Source organism: Saccopteryx leptura, chromosome 2 (genome assembly GCF_036850995.1).
Source record: "Saccopteryx leptura isolate mSacLep1 chromosome 2, mSacLep1_pri_phased_curated, whole genome shotgun sequence".
Classification (NCBI taxonomy): domain Eukaryota; kingdom Metazoa; phylum Chordata; class Mammalia; order Chiroptera; family Emballonuridae; genus Saccopteryx; species Saccopteryx leptura.
The window spans coordinates 27,075,788-27,093,214 of NC_089504.1; the positions used below are offsets into that span (position 1 = coordinate 27,075,788).

General features: G+C 42.4%; 1 protein-coding gene across 7 annotated transcripts in view; it reads right to left on the minus strand.

The window, feature by feature from the left end:
- Positions 1–1,358: 1,358 nt before the first annotated feature.
- Positions 1,359–17,427, minus strand: part of ZNF462 (zinc finger protein 462) — a 145,678-nt gene continuing 129,609 nt past the window's right edge. For 6 of the 7 annotated variants that reach the window (XM_066367503.1, XM_066367502.1, XM_066367507.1 and 3 more), the window contains exons 11-13: positions 9,761–9,893; positions 5,340–5,463; positions 1,359–4,189 (exon numbers count right to left, since the gene is read on the minus strand). In XM_066367503.1, coding sequence (XP_066223600.1) covers positions 3,982–4,189; positions 5,340–5,463; positions 9,761–9,893 — 465 coding nt within the window. In that variant the 3' untranslated portion in view covers positions 1,359–3,981. The remainder of the gene's footprint in view (positions 4,190–5,339; positions 5,464–9,760; positions 9,894–17,427) is intronic. The other variant, XR_010749189.1, reaches the window with a different exon arrangement.

A 17,427-nucleotide genomic window follows, 5' to 3' on the forward strand; every position in this document is an offset into this window, starting at 1 on the left:
ACATGACCTTAATAACAACGTTGCTTATTAAATATTTGATGGAGGCCTTGAGAGAATAGCTATGCTTTACAATAGATAAGTCCGTTATGTTGCGTTCTCTTCTTTAGAAAAATATACAGAACTTCTCAACCTGCAGTTCCAGAAAAGGTGGGTGTATCTTTTGAGCATTTGATAATAAAGCTACTAACATTGTGATTCACAATTGATATCTTGCTGTGCTAACCAGGAAGCTCAGAGGCAAATACGGCCTCATGGAAGGCATTCTGCCAATCCCCTATTATTATTACTTAGTGCTACTCAGTCCTCATTTTCTCTTGGGTCCCGATTTATCTTGCTTTTTCTGATTGTATTTTATGTACTTTTGTAAACAGGACCTTCCTTTGTGAAGGGGATAAAGGAGAGGAAGGCTGAGAACCAAATCTTTAGAATGAGCTCAGAACAAGGGATCCATGAGCCAGTCAACTAACACCAGAGGCAGGCAGTGTCATTCAGCTGAGGCCAACAATTGATGCTGTTGATTTTGAATTACATACTCTTCTCCTGGGTTTCATGACTATTAATTTTTCCTTTGCTTTATAACATAGTAGCTCAAAGAGTAAATTAATGATGATAATTACTGGTGCAGGATGCACAGGAAGGTGGTTTATGGCAGTGGCTGTAACTTGCAGTTAGTTTTAAAATAACTGTGCTCATGGATTCAGGGTCCCTAAATGATATCGATCACCAGCACTTCCTTCTTCTGAACTTTCCTATACCACTTTGAGTCACTTTTTTTTTTTTTTTTTTTACAGAGACAGTCAGAGAGAGGGACAGACAGACAGGAACGGAGAGAGATGAGAAGCATCAATCACCAGTTTTTCGTTGTGACACCTTAGCTGTTCATTGATTGCTTTCTCATATGTGCCTTGACCATGGGCCTTCAGCAGACTGAGTAACCCCTTGCTCAAGCCAGTGACCTTGGGTCCAAGCTGGTGAGCTTTGCTCAAACCAGATGAGCCTGCGCTCAAGCTGGCGACCTCGGGGTCTCAAACCTGGGTCCTCTGCATCCCAGTCCAACGCTCTATCCACTGTGCCACCGCCTGGTCAGGCTGATTCACATTTTTTGATGGAAAACATTCCCTCCATAAAATTCCCCCAGTTGGTGATAAATACCTGATGCAGAAATAAGAACATTTTAAAATCCCAGCTCACACCTTCCTTTAATTTTACCTTTGCTTTCCATACCGGTACAGATCCTGTGGCTTGAAATACCTCCCGTGTCCGTGCCTTGAAAGGCAATGCTGCATTACTTCTGCATTGATCTATAGTTATAGCTACAAATGATCTACAACAGATGCACATAGACAGATGTGAAAAAAATTCTTTATTAATTTCTCACATTTTATTACAAAATGTATGTTGCAAACAACTTGAATAACCTACTTGTGTGTTTCTTTCTTTCTTTTTTTTTTTTAAACCCTTGGCTTCAAGAACTCAGGTTTTCCCTATCTTTTATCAAGTATTGGGAAACGCTGATTATTGGAGTCAACAGGTTATCATTTTGCTATTTATTTTCTTCTCTCAAGCTCTGAAAAAAAATGTCCTCTGTATAAATTAAACAAACAAAAAAATGTTGTAAATTCTATGTCATTACAGTCAACAGAATTATAATAATGCATCCAAAATGTGCGGCAACAAAATATCAGGTATATGTTTGAAAAAAGAAAAAAAATGACATTCTAGCCTTGTTAAAAGGATAATGGTCCCATATTTTTATTAACAGGTTAGCAAAACAAAACCCAATGGATTACAATATTTACATGTTATTTGAAAAATAAAGTAGTGATAAAAGCATGTCACAATTATTTTCTTTTTTTTTTTTCCTTTTTCTTTCTTTCCTTTTTTTTTTTTCCTTTTTCTCTTTTTGTTTGTTTTTGGTAACCATTATAAACACCCAATCCAGGTATGAAACTGTTTAAATACATTTGAAATGAGGCCAATTAAAAACAAATATGGACACAAAATGAATCTCTGTTTAGATAGTTCACACTTTCCCCATTTGTCTGGTTTCCACATGATGGCCCTCATCCCTAAAAAAAAAAAAGATTAAATTAAAATAAATGCCCTACAAATAAAAAGTTTGTAACAGCAAGAAAATAAAAGAAGAACATGCTTTTCAAGTAAGCACTTATTCCACAAATGCGGTATCTTTCCATGGATTTTATTTGAAGCTATGTGGGACACTGTCATCTCAGCAATCCCCCTTCCCACTCTCCCTCCCCCTCCCCTGACCCTTCCAAGTAAAAAACAAAAACAAAAACAAAAACAAAACAAAACATGAAAGCCAAAAGACTCACACCCCCACACACACCCACACACGAGGACACACACATCCAAGCGCTGCAAGCACACAGGCTTCTAAAACCTAGGCTTCAAGGAAAGTTCTTGTCTACTTTTTGGAACGAAAACTCTCTGTTCACAATCAGAACATAGTATAAATGTAGACTTAAGATCAGTCTAAGCTGCTCCCTCCTGAAAAAGCTAAGATGGGGAAACAGAGCAGCTGGCAGCTAGATTTAAACAAACAAAAAAGTAGTTCTCCAGGCTCCTCGTAGGATGTAAGTATTTCTTGTCCCTTCTCACCAAAGGGATGGGATCCCCTTATCCCCAAATTAAATGAGAATCCCCCCCAAAACACAATGCAAACAAAAATAAAACACAGATTTTAAATCACACACAAAAGCCAGCCCATCCGAACAGAAATTATTTGTGTGAGACGGATAATGTGTTATTTTGACAAGCAACAAAAGGGTGAAGAGGACTTCCTCGTCTGGCCCGCAAGCTGCATAGCTGTGCCGAAAAATTTGGTTCTTTAGTTAAATTAAAAAAAAAAAAAGTTAACTTCTTTGTTATTTCCATGTTTAAAATAAAAACATTCCTATTCACAAAAAACCCCCTAAATCTCCCCTGCCCCCAAATTAGAACAATAACAACACACACGCAAAAAAAGAACAATTTATATGAAAAACTGAATTGTGCTGTGTTTGTAACACTCAAATTGATAGAAAATGAACATGTGGCAAACAAAACTCCACAGTCACCTTAAAATTAGCTCATATGAATCTACCAAATTCTAAATTATAGTTGAACACTAATAAACAGCTTACCTGGAATAAAGGATGACAATTCACAAACAGTTATCTAATAATTAAAGTCTGTTTCTTTTTTTTGTTTTGTTTTTTACTAAAATAATTAAAAAAATCACAGTATTTTAAGAAATAAAACCCACGTGGGGATTTTAAGCACAATTTGTGTTCCTTTCTTTAAAACTCTTTTTTTTTCTCCATTCACCATCTTGCCCAGCAGTTCTCTCTACATTTAACCACAGCGACGACGACGACAGGTAGTACTGACAAATGCAGAGATTTCCCTTGGTTAAGTTTGAGGTACTAGGAAACAGGTGACTGTTTTATTATGCAAAGCAGTTTTCTTTTGTTTTCTGTTTTTGATTTTTTTTTTTTTTAATGTTTTTTTTTTTCCCAAAGCGGCTGCAGTTAGGTCTTGAAAAAGCTTAAGGTATTAAAACTAGAAAAACGCACTGAAAGTTGTGCGTCAAAAAGTTGTTCCCCTAAGAAGTCTTCTACGGGTCATGGAGCTTGTTCCACATACTGTCCAAGACCACCCCAGGGCGCACCGTGTGCGTGGGAGGTGCCTCCACGGTCCGCAACAAACGAAACTTCCATGATGAAGATCCGGAAGAAAAGATGTAGTGATGGAAAAGGAGCCACATATTCCAACCATTTAAATAACTTTAATTTACATACTCACTCACACAGGTACCAGTGCTTTGAAAATAGATTGTTCAGTCCTAAAAAGCAGCTTTGTTCTGTCTTCTCTTTTCTGTCTCCCACCCCGCCCCTCCCCCACTTCTCAGCCCAAGCTGGCCCTCCCACTTTTTCATCATGGTTCAAGTAAGGTGTGATTAAGAATTTCACCAAACGCTTATTCCTTTTTGGCCTCTGCGTTCTCCAGGAGAGATTTATCGGCAGCTACTACACAGATGGCTACTGTCTCATTCTTTAGGGAAAAGTCTATCCCGATTGCCTCATCATCTTCCTTTTCTTCTATAGAGGGCATCTTAATACTGTCCTGCACACTCTCCTTTAGGTGGATTTCTTCTTTGCTCACCTGCTTGGTGTCATTCAATGCCCTGGAGAAACAGGGATAGTAGAGAAAGATGAGTATGTACTTTTTTTCTAATTAAACAAACAAACAAAGACATCCTCATTTCCCTGGTCCTAAAACATCCTTGGGGTTTCCTTGGAACAAATGCCATGAATGTGTGACTAAATTTGGAGTGATTTGTTCTTGCTACATGTTTTGCATAGGTCAGTATTTCTAGTATCCGAACTTACAAAAATACCCATTATTATACAATGTTTTGACTACATCGTGCTTTGTTTCTGGATTGATTGTTTTATGTTCCCTCCTATAGTGGGAACAGTGTGAAGTTGTAAGTGGTAAAAGCAAGTATTGTTTATGCTCAAACTCATCAGAGGAGCCCAGAAGCTAGGAGATTGGCTACGTTTATTAAGACTAAAAGAGCAACCCCAGTATTAAAAATTTCATAGACAGGTCCAGAAACAAATCATTAAAATAAACAAAAAGCAAACACCTGAAGCTGGAACACATGCCTCGGGAAAATAAGTTATATTTTCTGAAATTTAGACGCTTCAAATTTCAGGGCTATTTTCTGCTAAAAAGACCAACATGTATGCTTGTGCCTAGCGCTTAAGAGTGTCTTATGCAAAAGATCAAGGATTTTACGTTCAAGGATCTTATAAGTGTTTTACAGGTACGCTCCCACCTACCTGGGAGGCAGGCAGAAGCTGGCTCTGTCCCCGAGGCAGAGCACTGAAGGCACCAAGAGGTGCGTGGGAATGTTCAAGGCCACTCAGGGAATGAGTCATCAGAGGCAGGAACAGAAGCCAGATCTTTGACCCCGGTCCACGCTCTATCAGAGAATGTCATGCTAATGAAAGCTGAAGGGACACTGGCTGGAGAAGGCATAAAACTTCTACGCGAGGGCTTGAGCGGGATTTGTCCCTGCTCAAGGGATGATTTTTTCATTTGACTTGTGTCTGGGTGATCATTTTAAAAACCAACAGAAAAGGGACAGCCTAGTTCCTGACATCTGTCTCTCCTCCCATGCCCAGAAATGTGACAACAGGGGTCTGGGTGTCATCAGGGGAACCAAACAACAACAACAACGACAACAAAAGGTAAAGAAGATAAAAGAACCCAGTCTCACTACTACCTCACACTCTGGGCAAAGGCATTCTCGGGATGGTTCAACTTACATGCCGTGTCTCAGCACGTGCCGTTCCCATTCAGAGCCCTGTGAAAACGCCCGTCCGCAAAATTCACACGGAAAACGCTTCTGAGTGTTAATAGCAGCCCCGTGGTCCGAGAATCGCATCAGGTCTATAAAGAGAAAGGGGAACCGATATTACCATGTGCAGTGGGCAGAGGCGGGAGACATAAGCCAACATTTACAAGGAAACCTCCTCTCCTTCCTTCTTTTGTAAAGCCATTTGTGAAAGCGATTTCCAGATTCCTTATCCTTTCTCCTGCCTGGCTGTTCACCTACGGTGTTTCTAGAACAGCTCTCCAGAACTGCTCCTGGTGCCCAGGCCCCAGACGCCTCCTTGCCTCACCTCTCCACCTCTGCTTCTCTCACGAATAACCTGGCTCATCCCAAGGGCATCATCTCAGCATCCTCCCCTCCCCGCCCAACAAGTCTCTGCTTTCTGTGATGGTGTCACAGTTTAGCACCTATTCATTTTCTATTTGACACAAGTGTATCCTTGCTCGCTAAAAAGAATATAGGCTCCTGAAAGCACCAGACCAGGTTATGCGTGGACTGCAAGGCGTTTGACCGCTTCCAAGTGAGAATTCCTTCCCGACTCATGACTTGCGGTCATCTGCCATGGATATCATAATCAACGCCTCACAGGGCGGCTACGAGCGCCCTGGATGAGTGTGGCGAGCAGAGAAACGAGCACAGACGTGAATCCCGGACAACAGGGAGGCCAGTGTGCAAGAGAAAGTGCATGCTTGGCTAACGAGGGGTCCTGGCCAGCTGCCCGCTGTCTCTTCCTCAGTTGGTGAAATCCACGAAGGTGGGGGTATACAGACATTTCCAGACAGGTCTGCTGTAAACATCAACCATGGACTGTCATCATTTCGGTCTCCTCCACGGCGCTGGGCACTTATTAGAGGTCTGATAAACGTGGGTTGGGTGGCTAATTGATGAGAGCTTTATATGGCCTTTGTGTGATCCTGAGCCCCAAGCCCATATGTCTTTCATTACACCGCAGCGGGCCGAATTTTCCCGTGCGTTATAAACCGCAGGACCTAGACAGTTCTGTGGCCACGCTGCAGTGCGAGGGCAGTGCGCAGGGCAAGGGTGATCATCTGCCTGTATTTGATCACTCCGTGCTGTACATACAAGATGTTACAGGAAGATGTCTCCTGGATGAAATCCTCCAGCTAAAAACATCAGGATGACGCGAACGGGACAGGTATCTCCGTGCCGCCTTCATCTTTGGCACAAAAAAGCTCCGTGAATGGGGCCAGTTTTAACAAAAGATGAAACATTTTTCTCACAAATTAAGAAGATCACCACACCAGCCATTAAAAATAATTGCACAGACTATCTTCCTTGGTTCTTTTCATTGGAAATGAGACAGCACCATCTGCTCTGTGCATTAATTTCTTAGCAGGGATTATCTTGGGCAAGAAATCAACAGAATGCCTTCCTGACTCCTCCCCACTGCATAATGAGAGGGGGTGGGGGAGAGCGCGCTTGGGTTAATTTTGATTTCCTCATGCCTGGTTTCTTCTCTTTCAAATTCCCTCCGAGCTTTCTAGGCAGCACCTGCAGTGTGGCCAGGCCGTCCTCTCTTCAGTGCCAGTGTTGGAAAGGACGCTGGGAATGGGGTAACTACAAGGACACGAGCCCCTGAACTGAGTGTGCCACACTGATGACAGTCTACCCTGCCAACGAGGGGCATGCTCCTGGCACATGGCTCCTTACCCTTAGGAAACATGAACCCAGCCATCTATTCTTTCCAATGGCTCATGCTGTTTCCGCCTCAGAGGAGGGGGCCAGTCATTACCTGTCACACATCAAATAGCTCTCCATCAGCCCCCAGAGATGCACTAAGCCACCTCCCACTCTCTGCTCCTAGAAGACAGACTGGCTGGCAAAAACACCCCGAGGCTATTGTGTGTCGTTTGTTTCTTCTGGTTGGCAAGAATCTACCTAGATGGTAGAAAATGGATTCAAAGGCGATGAGACAAAGAGGGCTGTTCTTTCAAGGATGGGGAGGGGACGGGATGGTTGAGGCTGATGATTCCCATTAACGTTACTAGGAGTTACTCATGTGAATCCTCCACCCAGTGAGAGAGAAATGCATGCTTCTCCACCCTGAGATTTCTTCTTCCCGTGTGATTAAGGCTCATGAACGTAAGGCCACCTTCCAGCGAGAAGTGGTCCGATGTGACGAGGCTCTTTCGCAGCAAACCGCGCAGGCCTGCAGCCACGGTGCTCATGTGGACGGGGCAGCCAGGACGGGCAAGCGAGGAAATTTGCCTGGTGCCCCACGCAGCTCACTGCCATCATTTTTTTCTCCTAGTTTTCGGTGCTTCTATTTTGGAGTCACACGGGAGGACTGGCTAAAAGGAGTTCTTACCTCTGCATACTTATAACCTTTAAAATCATGGATGTTTAGTTCAAAGACCCCAAAGCCAAGGGTCCAAAGAGGAGTCATTGATTTCCAGAAGAGGAATGGCGGGGCACTGGGCGCCAGGGAGCAAGAGGAGCCTCCTACCCTCTGTCAAAGGGACCCCCCTTCCGAGAACTCCGGTAACGGTGCACAGATGCTAAAGAACTCACCACCAAGAACATAATTGGGGAATGTTAAAATAAAAAAGAAAAGCCACGCTTCTCAGATCATAGCCATTTTCCATGTCAGAAATGAGGAGTATGGCCCCTACTGATAAACGCTGTAACTTTACAAAGGCAATCAGCCTACACGGTGAAGCTGTTTCCTTTGTCCACTTATTGTTTTCAGGTTGACCATGGACATGCTGGCATGTTTGGCTGGCAGTGCCTGCTGTCATCTTAGCAGGAGATTCTAGGGCCAAAGTGGACCCCCACCTTGCAAATCTTTGGATTTCTGCTGTGGCATTGGGGTAGGGGTGAGAGAAGGAGCAGTTCAGGAGAAAGAATGGGGAGAACCTTGGAGGGAAATGGTCACCACATACATACTCTTTCTTAGGTTTGCAGACTGACTAAGGAGGAAAATGAAGCTATTTTGCAAACGTGAACGTTAGAGCAAGCGCCGACATGCCCCAGAACTGACAGAATTCAGGATCAAGCTCCCTTCAATGAGTACTCCACTGTGCACAGGGTTGAGAAGATGCTATGCAGTGTAAAAGGGATCTTGCCTTTGAAGCCAAAAGGCTAAATTCAACCTCTAGTGTTTTGTTTTGTTTTTAAAACTTTGAACGAGCTCTTAAACTTTCTGGGCCTTTATTTCCCCATTTGTAAAATGCCAGTCATGCCACCTACACTGCAGGGTTATTATTAGTTGGGGACTGTGTTTCAGGAATGGGTTTATGTCTTGTGTGTTATCTCATTTAAACTGTATACAACTACAGGAGGTAGGTGATATCATTACTACTGATGATGAATGCACAGGGAGTTAAAAGAATTTATCCAAAGTCATCAAAATAGCAGCCGAACCGTGAGCCAAATGCAGGCAGGCCAACTGTAGAGCCCTCTCCATTACATAAGATTAATGGAAAAAAGGCATAGAAACCACCAACCCTGGCCTGGCCCATAAGGATGCTCAACAGTGGTAACTAATGCCATTCTTCCCATCACTGGATGACATCTATAATGTTGAGTTCTCATGCTTATGCTATCCGTGTGCTTTTGATAATCTGCAGTAACTAAGGTAACATATTTCAACCTGTATGCGTATATGCACTATCTTGAGATTTCCACCATATTCTGTATTGAACAACCTAAAGAACCAACTCTTGATCACACACATGTGTGTCTATAGCTACACATACTTTTGAAGAACTTCATTTTGAAGATAATTATAGATGAAAAGGAAGTGGGAAAAACAATACCAAAATTCCATGACATCTTCCCCTGTGTCTCCTATAAATGCAGATTAAATGAAAGGTATTGGTTTCCTTATCCCTCTTCACAAAGCAAAATCAGCAACAGGGAGGTGAAGGACAGGGCCATGCTGAGGACGCAGAGAGAGGGCTCAGGATTCCAGTCCCCCGCGGCCTCCCCCATGACCTCAGCAACGCATATCTTACTTCAGTGTGCCACTGGAAGTTCATTTACATTCCTTTATAGCGCTACAGTGTCATCTGTCTTGTCGTCCGCCAGTTCTCATTCTAAAGATTCCCAAGACACCAGTTTTCCTTATTAAAAACCAATCGCCGCTATGTATTTTTAATAAACAAACAGACTACAGTGAGAGAGAAAATGCCTGCTTCCCTGAGAGTTTCTCTAGCTGGTAACAGTTTGCAAGAACATGGCCCCTGACATGTTTCCGAAGACAGTCTCTGCTACTTAACGAAGAAGGATTGCTCCTTCTGTTGTTCCTACAACAACCTCTGGCTCCCTTCTGTCTCCCCCGTGGACGTGCTGGCTGCCATCTGGGACTCGGAGGGCAGGGCTGAGACTAACCTCTGTCGTCAGCCTTGCTGTTCATCTCTTCTTCCTTGTCCTCGTCGTCGCTGCTGGAGCTCTCCAGCTTCTCCTTCATCTGCTCCAGCTGGTCCAAGTTCACCCGCCCAACCAGCTCAAAGTTGCGGCTCACCTGAAACAGGCCCAAACAAAGGATGGAAGCATGAACCACAGACTGAATGGGGCTCGCTCTGGGGGAGCGATCGTTCCAACGTCCCTTTCCCGTCACTGTTCCGAACCAGGACCCAACAACACCAGTGCCCAACAAGTCCCTGTCGTCACTCGAACGTGGTTTGAGGTGGATGCTCTGACACTCCACCCTAGTCACCAGGACTGTCAGCCCCGGACCTTCCTCACCAAATTTAGTAAGAAACGTGAGCTCCCGTCAGCCAGAAATCAAAAGTTGCATGAAGCTTGGGGAGTAGAAGAGGTGTCTAATAAACAGTTTCTGAGTTGAATTCAAAGAAGTAACTTCTGTAAACTGCCCAAGTTTCAAATACTTGCGGAGGCAAAGAGGCTCTGTAAGTACCCTGGAAACTGGCAGGAAGAGTCCCAGCCTTTCCCACCGTGATCTTATCGGCCTGGAGGGCTGTGGGCGGTCCCAGTGTAGCCCAGATGACATCAGTTCAATTCCAGACTCCAGTTCGAATGGAAGACAGTGTTGTTACTGTTAGTGTTACTGCTGTTTTTGAAGCTGACCACAGCCTTATTTGTCAAGGCTGAAATTACCTGAGAAAAATCTAGATGAGCAAACCCTAAAAATTCATTCAAGTGTTCACTAGGGCTGATTTGGGTTTATATAAAATGTAGTTAGAATAATATGGAAACCCAGACTTTCTTCAAAATATCATCCAAGGAAGATAAAGATCCACATTAAGAAAACTCAGTAGTGATGTTCTGTTTGGGGTTCTCCTAATCAATGGGAGCACAAAAATTTACCTCCCCCCCGAGTCTGCTCTCAGAACCTCTTCGGTGCCATGCAAACAATTACCGGGAATGACAGGTGAGCAAAGGACTCAAGTCAACAAAATGACACACAGGGATGGGCGCCCCCTCTGTGGTAGGCGCCGTGCTCCCCCTGTGGAGGGAGGGACAGGGGAGGGACCCACAAAGATGAATGAGAACCGGTTCAGGCCTCTGGAGGCTCACAGTATGGTTGAGGAGAGAAGACAGACATCACTAATTAGATTCCAAGACAGATTCCTATAGCTACTACTGGTAGAGATAGAGTGTAATGAGGGCACAGGAGAGGAAAGGGAGAATTTACAAGACAATTCGAAAATATTCTCTGGGACCAGACTGGAACAAAGATTTGCTGAGCACCACCGACTCCATATGCCTGGCAGATGGGAACATCACTATCAACTGTGACAAATGTTAGAGACTCAGAGTATCAGGGCCAACAGACAGTCCTCCAAAAAGGCTTAATATTGTCCCAACCGCATCACGGAAGAGGTAGCATTTCATAGGAGGAATAAAACTCAGGATAAAAGCTCCCTTAAAACAAGAGAAACAAAACACTGATCTAACTATAATAATGAAACCCAGGAAACCAAGTTACTTTGAAAACAACACAACATGAGGGTGGGAGAGATGTCTGTGTCAATCTCAACGCTAAACACTCAGGAACAGAGAGTTCTTCTGCTCATTAGAAACAAGTTGTAAAAATGAATAGACTAAAGTGAGAAGGAGGAGGAGGAAGTCGGGTTCAGAATCTTCATTTTTCTCTCCAGTCCTTTTAGAGTAACAGTCCCCAGAGCACTTCTGTTCATAGCACCTTCCTAACCAGAGATTTATCGACTCTGCCTCACTAACAGACCTAGATGCATTAGTTCTTCCTCATTTTTATAACACCAGGTAAAAAAGGGCAACGGGTAACACGAGGAGCGAGAGCTCTGAAGTCAGACCTACATTCAAGCTCGGGGTAGGCCGATACCCCGACTCTGAGCAAGTTATTCCACATAATGTCCTCATTTGAAAGAGGGGGGCTCAGCCCAGGACCTGAAACACAACAGTCCCCCCTCCAAATGTCGTTGCCTTCCTCTTTCTGGGAATGTGGCCTTTTCCGATTCTGGCTTTTAGAAAGGCGCATGATAAGCATTGAAAATGTATATTTATGAAGTTATGTTCAGCCACAAAGCCTATAGTTTAACCAAATAGCATTAATGACAAATATTTGAATAAAAGTTTTCTGGGTGGCCAAGTTTTTAAGGAAAAGGGGGCAAGATTCTCATTTGCCTAATTTTGAAATCTGTATAAAGAAGCATCTTTTAAATGACCAGTACTTAGAAGGCAGCCTTTTCTGGCCACCGCCTCCCATGGCACCTGCAGGTGCGTGTAAGGGGCATCCGGAGTGGGCAGATGCCAGGAAACAGAAATAATGAAACCAAGAATGTCATAAAAGGAATCCCCACATTGCTTCCTCCGGTTAAATTTTCGTTCATTCATTCATTCAACAAGGAATTCCTGAGGACCTACTACTGTGTGTCAGACCCTGGGCTAAGCATTAGAGTCCCCTGCTTCTCATGGAGCTGATGGTGACAGAAGACCTATCTATCACCAAACTAATTTTTTTTTTCCTTCCTTCCTTTCTCTTTCCATCAATGGAAAAGTGTTACCATTTTGGTTTCTGCACAATGTAAAAAAAGTACAAGACATTTTCATAGTCTGATGAATTCATCTGAGGCTGACCCAGGATTTAGCTATCTTGAAGATTTTTAAAATCTTTGCTATGCAATTAAAAGATTAAAAACAAAAACAAAAACAAACAACTAACACTTTTGCTATGTAATTAGAAGATTTTCAAATAAAAACTACAGTGCTGGGTGCTGGGTTCTTGCTCTACTTTGAATCCCAGATCAGCAATCCAGTATCAATCTTAATCCAGTATCAATCTTAATACAAAAGACTCCGTGCTGCTCTTCTGAGCCAGCGTCTCCTCCCTGGATCACGCACCTCCTCTCCTTGCTGGTTCCCGTCCTGTCAGTCTCTGCCTGCCCTGAGGATAACTCCTCACTGCTTGCTGAGGTTCACATGGCCAGCGATCACCCTGGCCCCCCCTTCTCCGGACAGACTCCCCTTTGCTCCCACCACACTGCCTTTTCTGAGCTTCCTGGAGCCTGTCACACTGTCGACTTTGTGCTTCTCTCTGTACACAGGCGGATTCCTCTGAATTCTTTCAAGCCTGCCTCCTTCACGCGGTGACTTCTGTCTCCCAGCCTCGCTCCAATGTCACAGGGGGGGCTTTCTCTAAACGCCTCTGTAGCTAAATATCCTCGCTCTGTGCTTCCACGACACCTTCCACTCCCCTTTTGTAACTCATCCTACTCAGTAATTAACTGTATATGACCTGCATGCCTCTGTCCCTCCCAAACTGCAAAGTCCAGGCAGACACTTGCATCTGATTCCCAGTTGGGTCCCCACTGGGTGCAGACCAGTGTGGGTGCTGTTCTCCTGGCTACTGCATGTCTTCTTTGTCATTCAATATATTTTTCTTTCCCATAAACTTTCACTTGGCAAACAAACAAAAACACAAATTTAAAATCCAACAACATACACATAATAACAAGTTATTGTAGTTCTGCCTGCCTGTTTTCTATGCATAGATTATTGACATTGATATAATTATATTAAGACATATGCGAGTGTTTCCTGGTTTTTCTATGCCTGGTATGGCATAAATATTCTCTGTACCAGTGTCATTTTTAATCGCTATATAATGTTTCACCACAGGGATATATTACAGGTTACTGTTTCCGTATGAGTTTACCTTTCGGCTATTTCTGGCTTTTCACTATTAAAAATGCAGTAATACACCTTAGTGCATATAATCCTTTCTTTCGTGTTTAATTTTAATTTTATAGGCTAAATTTGCAGATGTGAAATTAGAGTCAAAAATCGAATAGTACGGACTTTACTGAAATTTCAGTATATTCCTAATTGGTTTCCGGAAAGATCTGAATAGCACCTTTCTGGACCTAGCGATTGGTGGGTATCTGACCAACTTTTTAATGGTGCAAAGGACAAATGAAGGGAAATTCACCTTTTCCTCTGGAGATAAGAAGTAATTTATTACCTTGTTTCCCAAAAGGCCATGAATGAGGGAGGAAAAATAAGTGGAAGAAGCTTAAGAGTTAGAACCTGGCTCCTTAAAGCTTTCTGAAGACAGAAAAAGCAACATGCATAGTGTTGAACGGTGGATTATTCAAATACTCTAAAGCTATATGCAGATCCCCTATATTCTGTAAAAATTCTTTATGAATGTCCAGCACCCCAAGGTGTCCTGTGAAGACTAACAACTCAGAGTGGTGGGGACGTCTGCTGTCCAATAGGAATGGAAATCAAGAGCCGTTGACCAGCAAATGCTTTACCCTAAGGTTAACCTTGAAGCGATGACCCTGTTGACCTGTGCTCACACTTAATGTTCAAGCTTCAAACTTACATGTGTCTTTTTTGTTGTTTGTTTTTAGCTATTCAGCAGATGGTTCAGATCTGGCCCTAACATATGAAAGAATTTGTTCTTGAGGCTTAATTCTTAGGGAGAAGCGTTATATAATGTATAAATATTACCAAGTTCAACATTCACACTCATATTGTCCTAGACGGGCAAACCCAATCTTACAGGAAAGATTGATTGCTTATGGATGAAAAAACTACGATTGGATACCTTGGTCTTCGGATTACTTAGCAGACGTTAAGTGGGAGAGACAGCGATGAGGAAAAATCCACTTCATATTTCCAGAATTCCTCCTCCTATTTAATGTAACATTTGTACCTTCAAAAAGGGACACCCAATCAAGATGTTCACATTACCTAACATTCCATGTCTGTGTTAAAAAGGCCAAAGTGAACTTTTTATTTCTAGAAAAGGTGACACCAGAGAACATGGGGAAACTGCCTCTTACATCAGAAATGTTCATTTCGGTCACAAATTGAGAATGTGTCACGCAGCGAAGATTTTAAAGGTCTACAGAACAGACTGGCCAAGTTTTTCAGTAAAGGGCTAGGTGGGCACATATTTTAGGTTTTCTGGACCCTCCAATCTCTGTCACAACTACCCAACTCCCATGACAGCTTGGAAGTAGCTACAGACAATATAGATATGGATGAGTTGGGCTGTGTCTTAAGGAAACCATATTCGCCCAAAATATAAATTCTTATATATATAAAATTCAAATTTTATACATATAGCTCCCCAAAATTAAGTGATATTTTAGTACTTCATATTCATTTTGAAATATCCCCTAATTTTTGTGAGCAGTGTAATTTTATATGTCACAAAATATTACTTTTCTGATTTTTTTCAGCCATTTAAACATGTTAAAACTATTCTTAGTTGGCGGACCACATAAAAACAGGTGGTAGGTATAGGATTGTCCACAGTGGCCAAGACATGGAAACAACAAAAGCATCCTTCAGAGGATTGGATAAAGAAGATGTGGTACATATATACAATGAAATACTACTCAGCCATAAGAAATGATGACATATTGCCATTTACAACAACATGGATGGGTCTTAAGAACATTATGCTAAGAGAAAAAAGTAAATTGGAAAAAGCTAAGAACTATATGATCTCACACATAGGTGGGATTCAAAACTGAGCCCCATGGACAGAGACAAAAGTGAAGTGGTTACCAAAAGGAGGGGTTGGGGGAATGGAGTAAAGAGAGACAGATATATGGTGATGGAAAATGATTTGACTTTGGGTGATGGGCACACAACGCAATCAACAGTTCAAATGCTATAGAGATGTTTACCTGAAACCTATATAATCTTATTGACCAATGTCATCCCACGAAATTTAATTTCTAAATAAAAATAAATAAATAAATAAAATGCTTAATTAAAAAAAAAAGTGGTCGGCTGAATTTGGTCCATGGGTCACAGCTTGCCAACTGCTGACTTACCACAACCAGTGGCTGACCCAGAAGGTCTTCTTTGCTTGTCCTTGAAAGACAGAATGGGAACAAGGGAAAGAATGCAGTGGGAGAAAGCTTCAGCAAGGCAGTGCCTCTACAGTTTCTTACAAGAAGATGGTCAAAGGGGCAGGTCAAAATCTTAACTTCTCAGATAAGAATACTATTTCAGTCAGTGTTCTTGTCAAGGCTTCAAGAAAGGCTATTCAGCTAAGTGTGTTAAAGTTCTATGCAAGAAGAGCTGTGACACCATGTTTGCTCTGTTTTCTTCAGTCCCCCTATTTTATAGATACACTTAACATGCTGGGCTGTGGTTCTTTGTTTAAGCTTGTCTTGACTACTTTCTTATCAACTCCTCCAGGGCAGCAACCATTTCTTAATTTACCTTTACATGCTCAGTGCAGAGTACAAAGTCAGTCATGTTGACACACCATAAAGGTTACTTGGATTTACCAGTCACATAAAAATTCATGGTAGCCCTGCCATGGCTGGTTGGCTCAGTGGTAGAGCATCAGCCCAGTGTATAGATGTCCTGGGTTCGATTCCCAGTCAGAGCACACAGGAGAAGCAACCATCTACTTCTTCATCCCTCCCCCTTCTCTTCTTTTCCTCCCACAGCCATGGCTTAATTGGTTTGAGCATTTCGGTCCTAGATGCTGAGGATAGTTCTGTGGAGCCTCCACCTCAGGTGCTAAAAGTAGCTTGGTTGCAAGCATGACCCCAGATGAGCAGAGCATCAGCCTCAGACAGGGTTTGTTGAGTGGATCCCAGTCTGGGAACATGTGAGCGTCTGTCCCTCTATCTCCCCTCCTCTCACTTGGAAAAGAAGAAAGAAGAAAAAAACACGGTTGATTAGAAAATAAAAAGAAAACCATAATATTCTGTTTAGATTTGCATCCCATGCTTTAAATTTGCTTGCTAATGAGAGAATAAAATCAGACATTTCCTGAAAGATTTTGATTCAGCCCTGGCCAGAGAGCTCAGTTGGTTATAGCATCTCTCCGAAGCGCAGAGGTTGCTGGTTTGATTGTCGTCAGGGCACATACAGGAGCAAGCCAATGTTCCTGTCTCTCTCTCTCCCCCTTTCTCTCTCTCTAAAATAAATAAACAAAAATTAAAAAATAAAAATATTTTGATTCAATTCCTACCAAACATCTATTGTATACTAAAAGTTACTCCAGTATTTTTTCTGTGTATCGTTGAACTCTCATAACCCCATTTTGCAAGGTATGCTTTGTCTTCCATATTTGTAGATGAAGAAAACTGAACACCAGTTAAGTAAGTACTATGGCCAGGTAAGAACTCACAGGTTCAGGTGACATAGCTCCTGGTTCCCCCATTATAATGCAAATCATCTGCAGCAATGTGAAATTATTTACCAGCTAGTAAACATGACCTGTGGTATTGGCTGAATACAAGAAGGAAGAAAAAAGAATTGTGACAATAATATTCTGTTGCCAAACTGGATGGGATAGAGAAAGACAATCTTTTGAGAATTTTTCTTCAGAAGACAAAACTTTCTAAGAACAGTAAGAGTAAAATATCGTGAAGCTTCCGGAAGGGTATATGGCGCACAAAAGTCAAGAAGGGCAATAGTTTTCTTTTGCAATCACTGGGTCTGAATAAGAAAAAATGTTTTCCTTCCAGACCTATCTTGGCAAAACTGACATCAACTCACTCTGAGAATAACTCAGCATAACTCCAGTCACAAGTACTCAAGAAAGCCAAGTGCAAGGCATCACTAAGATA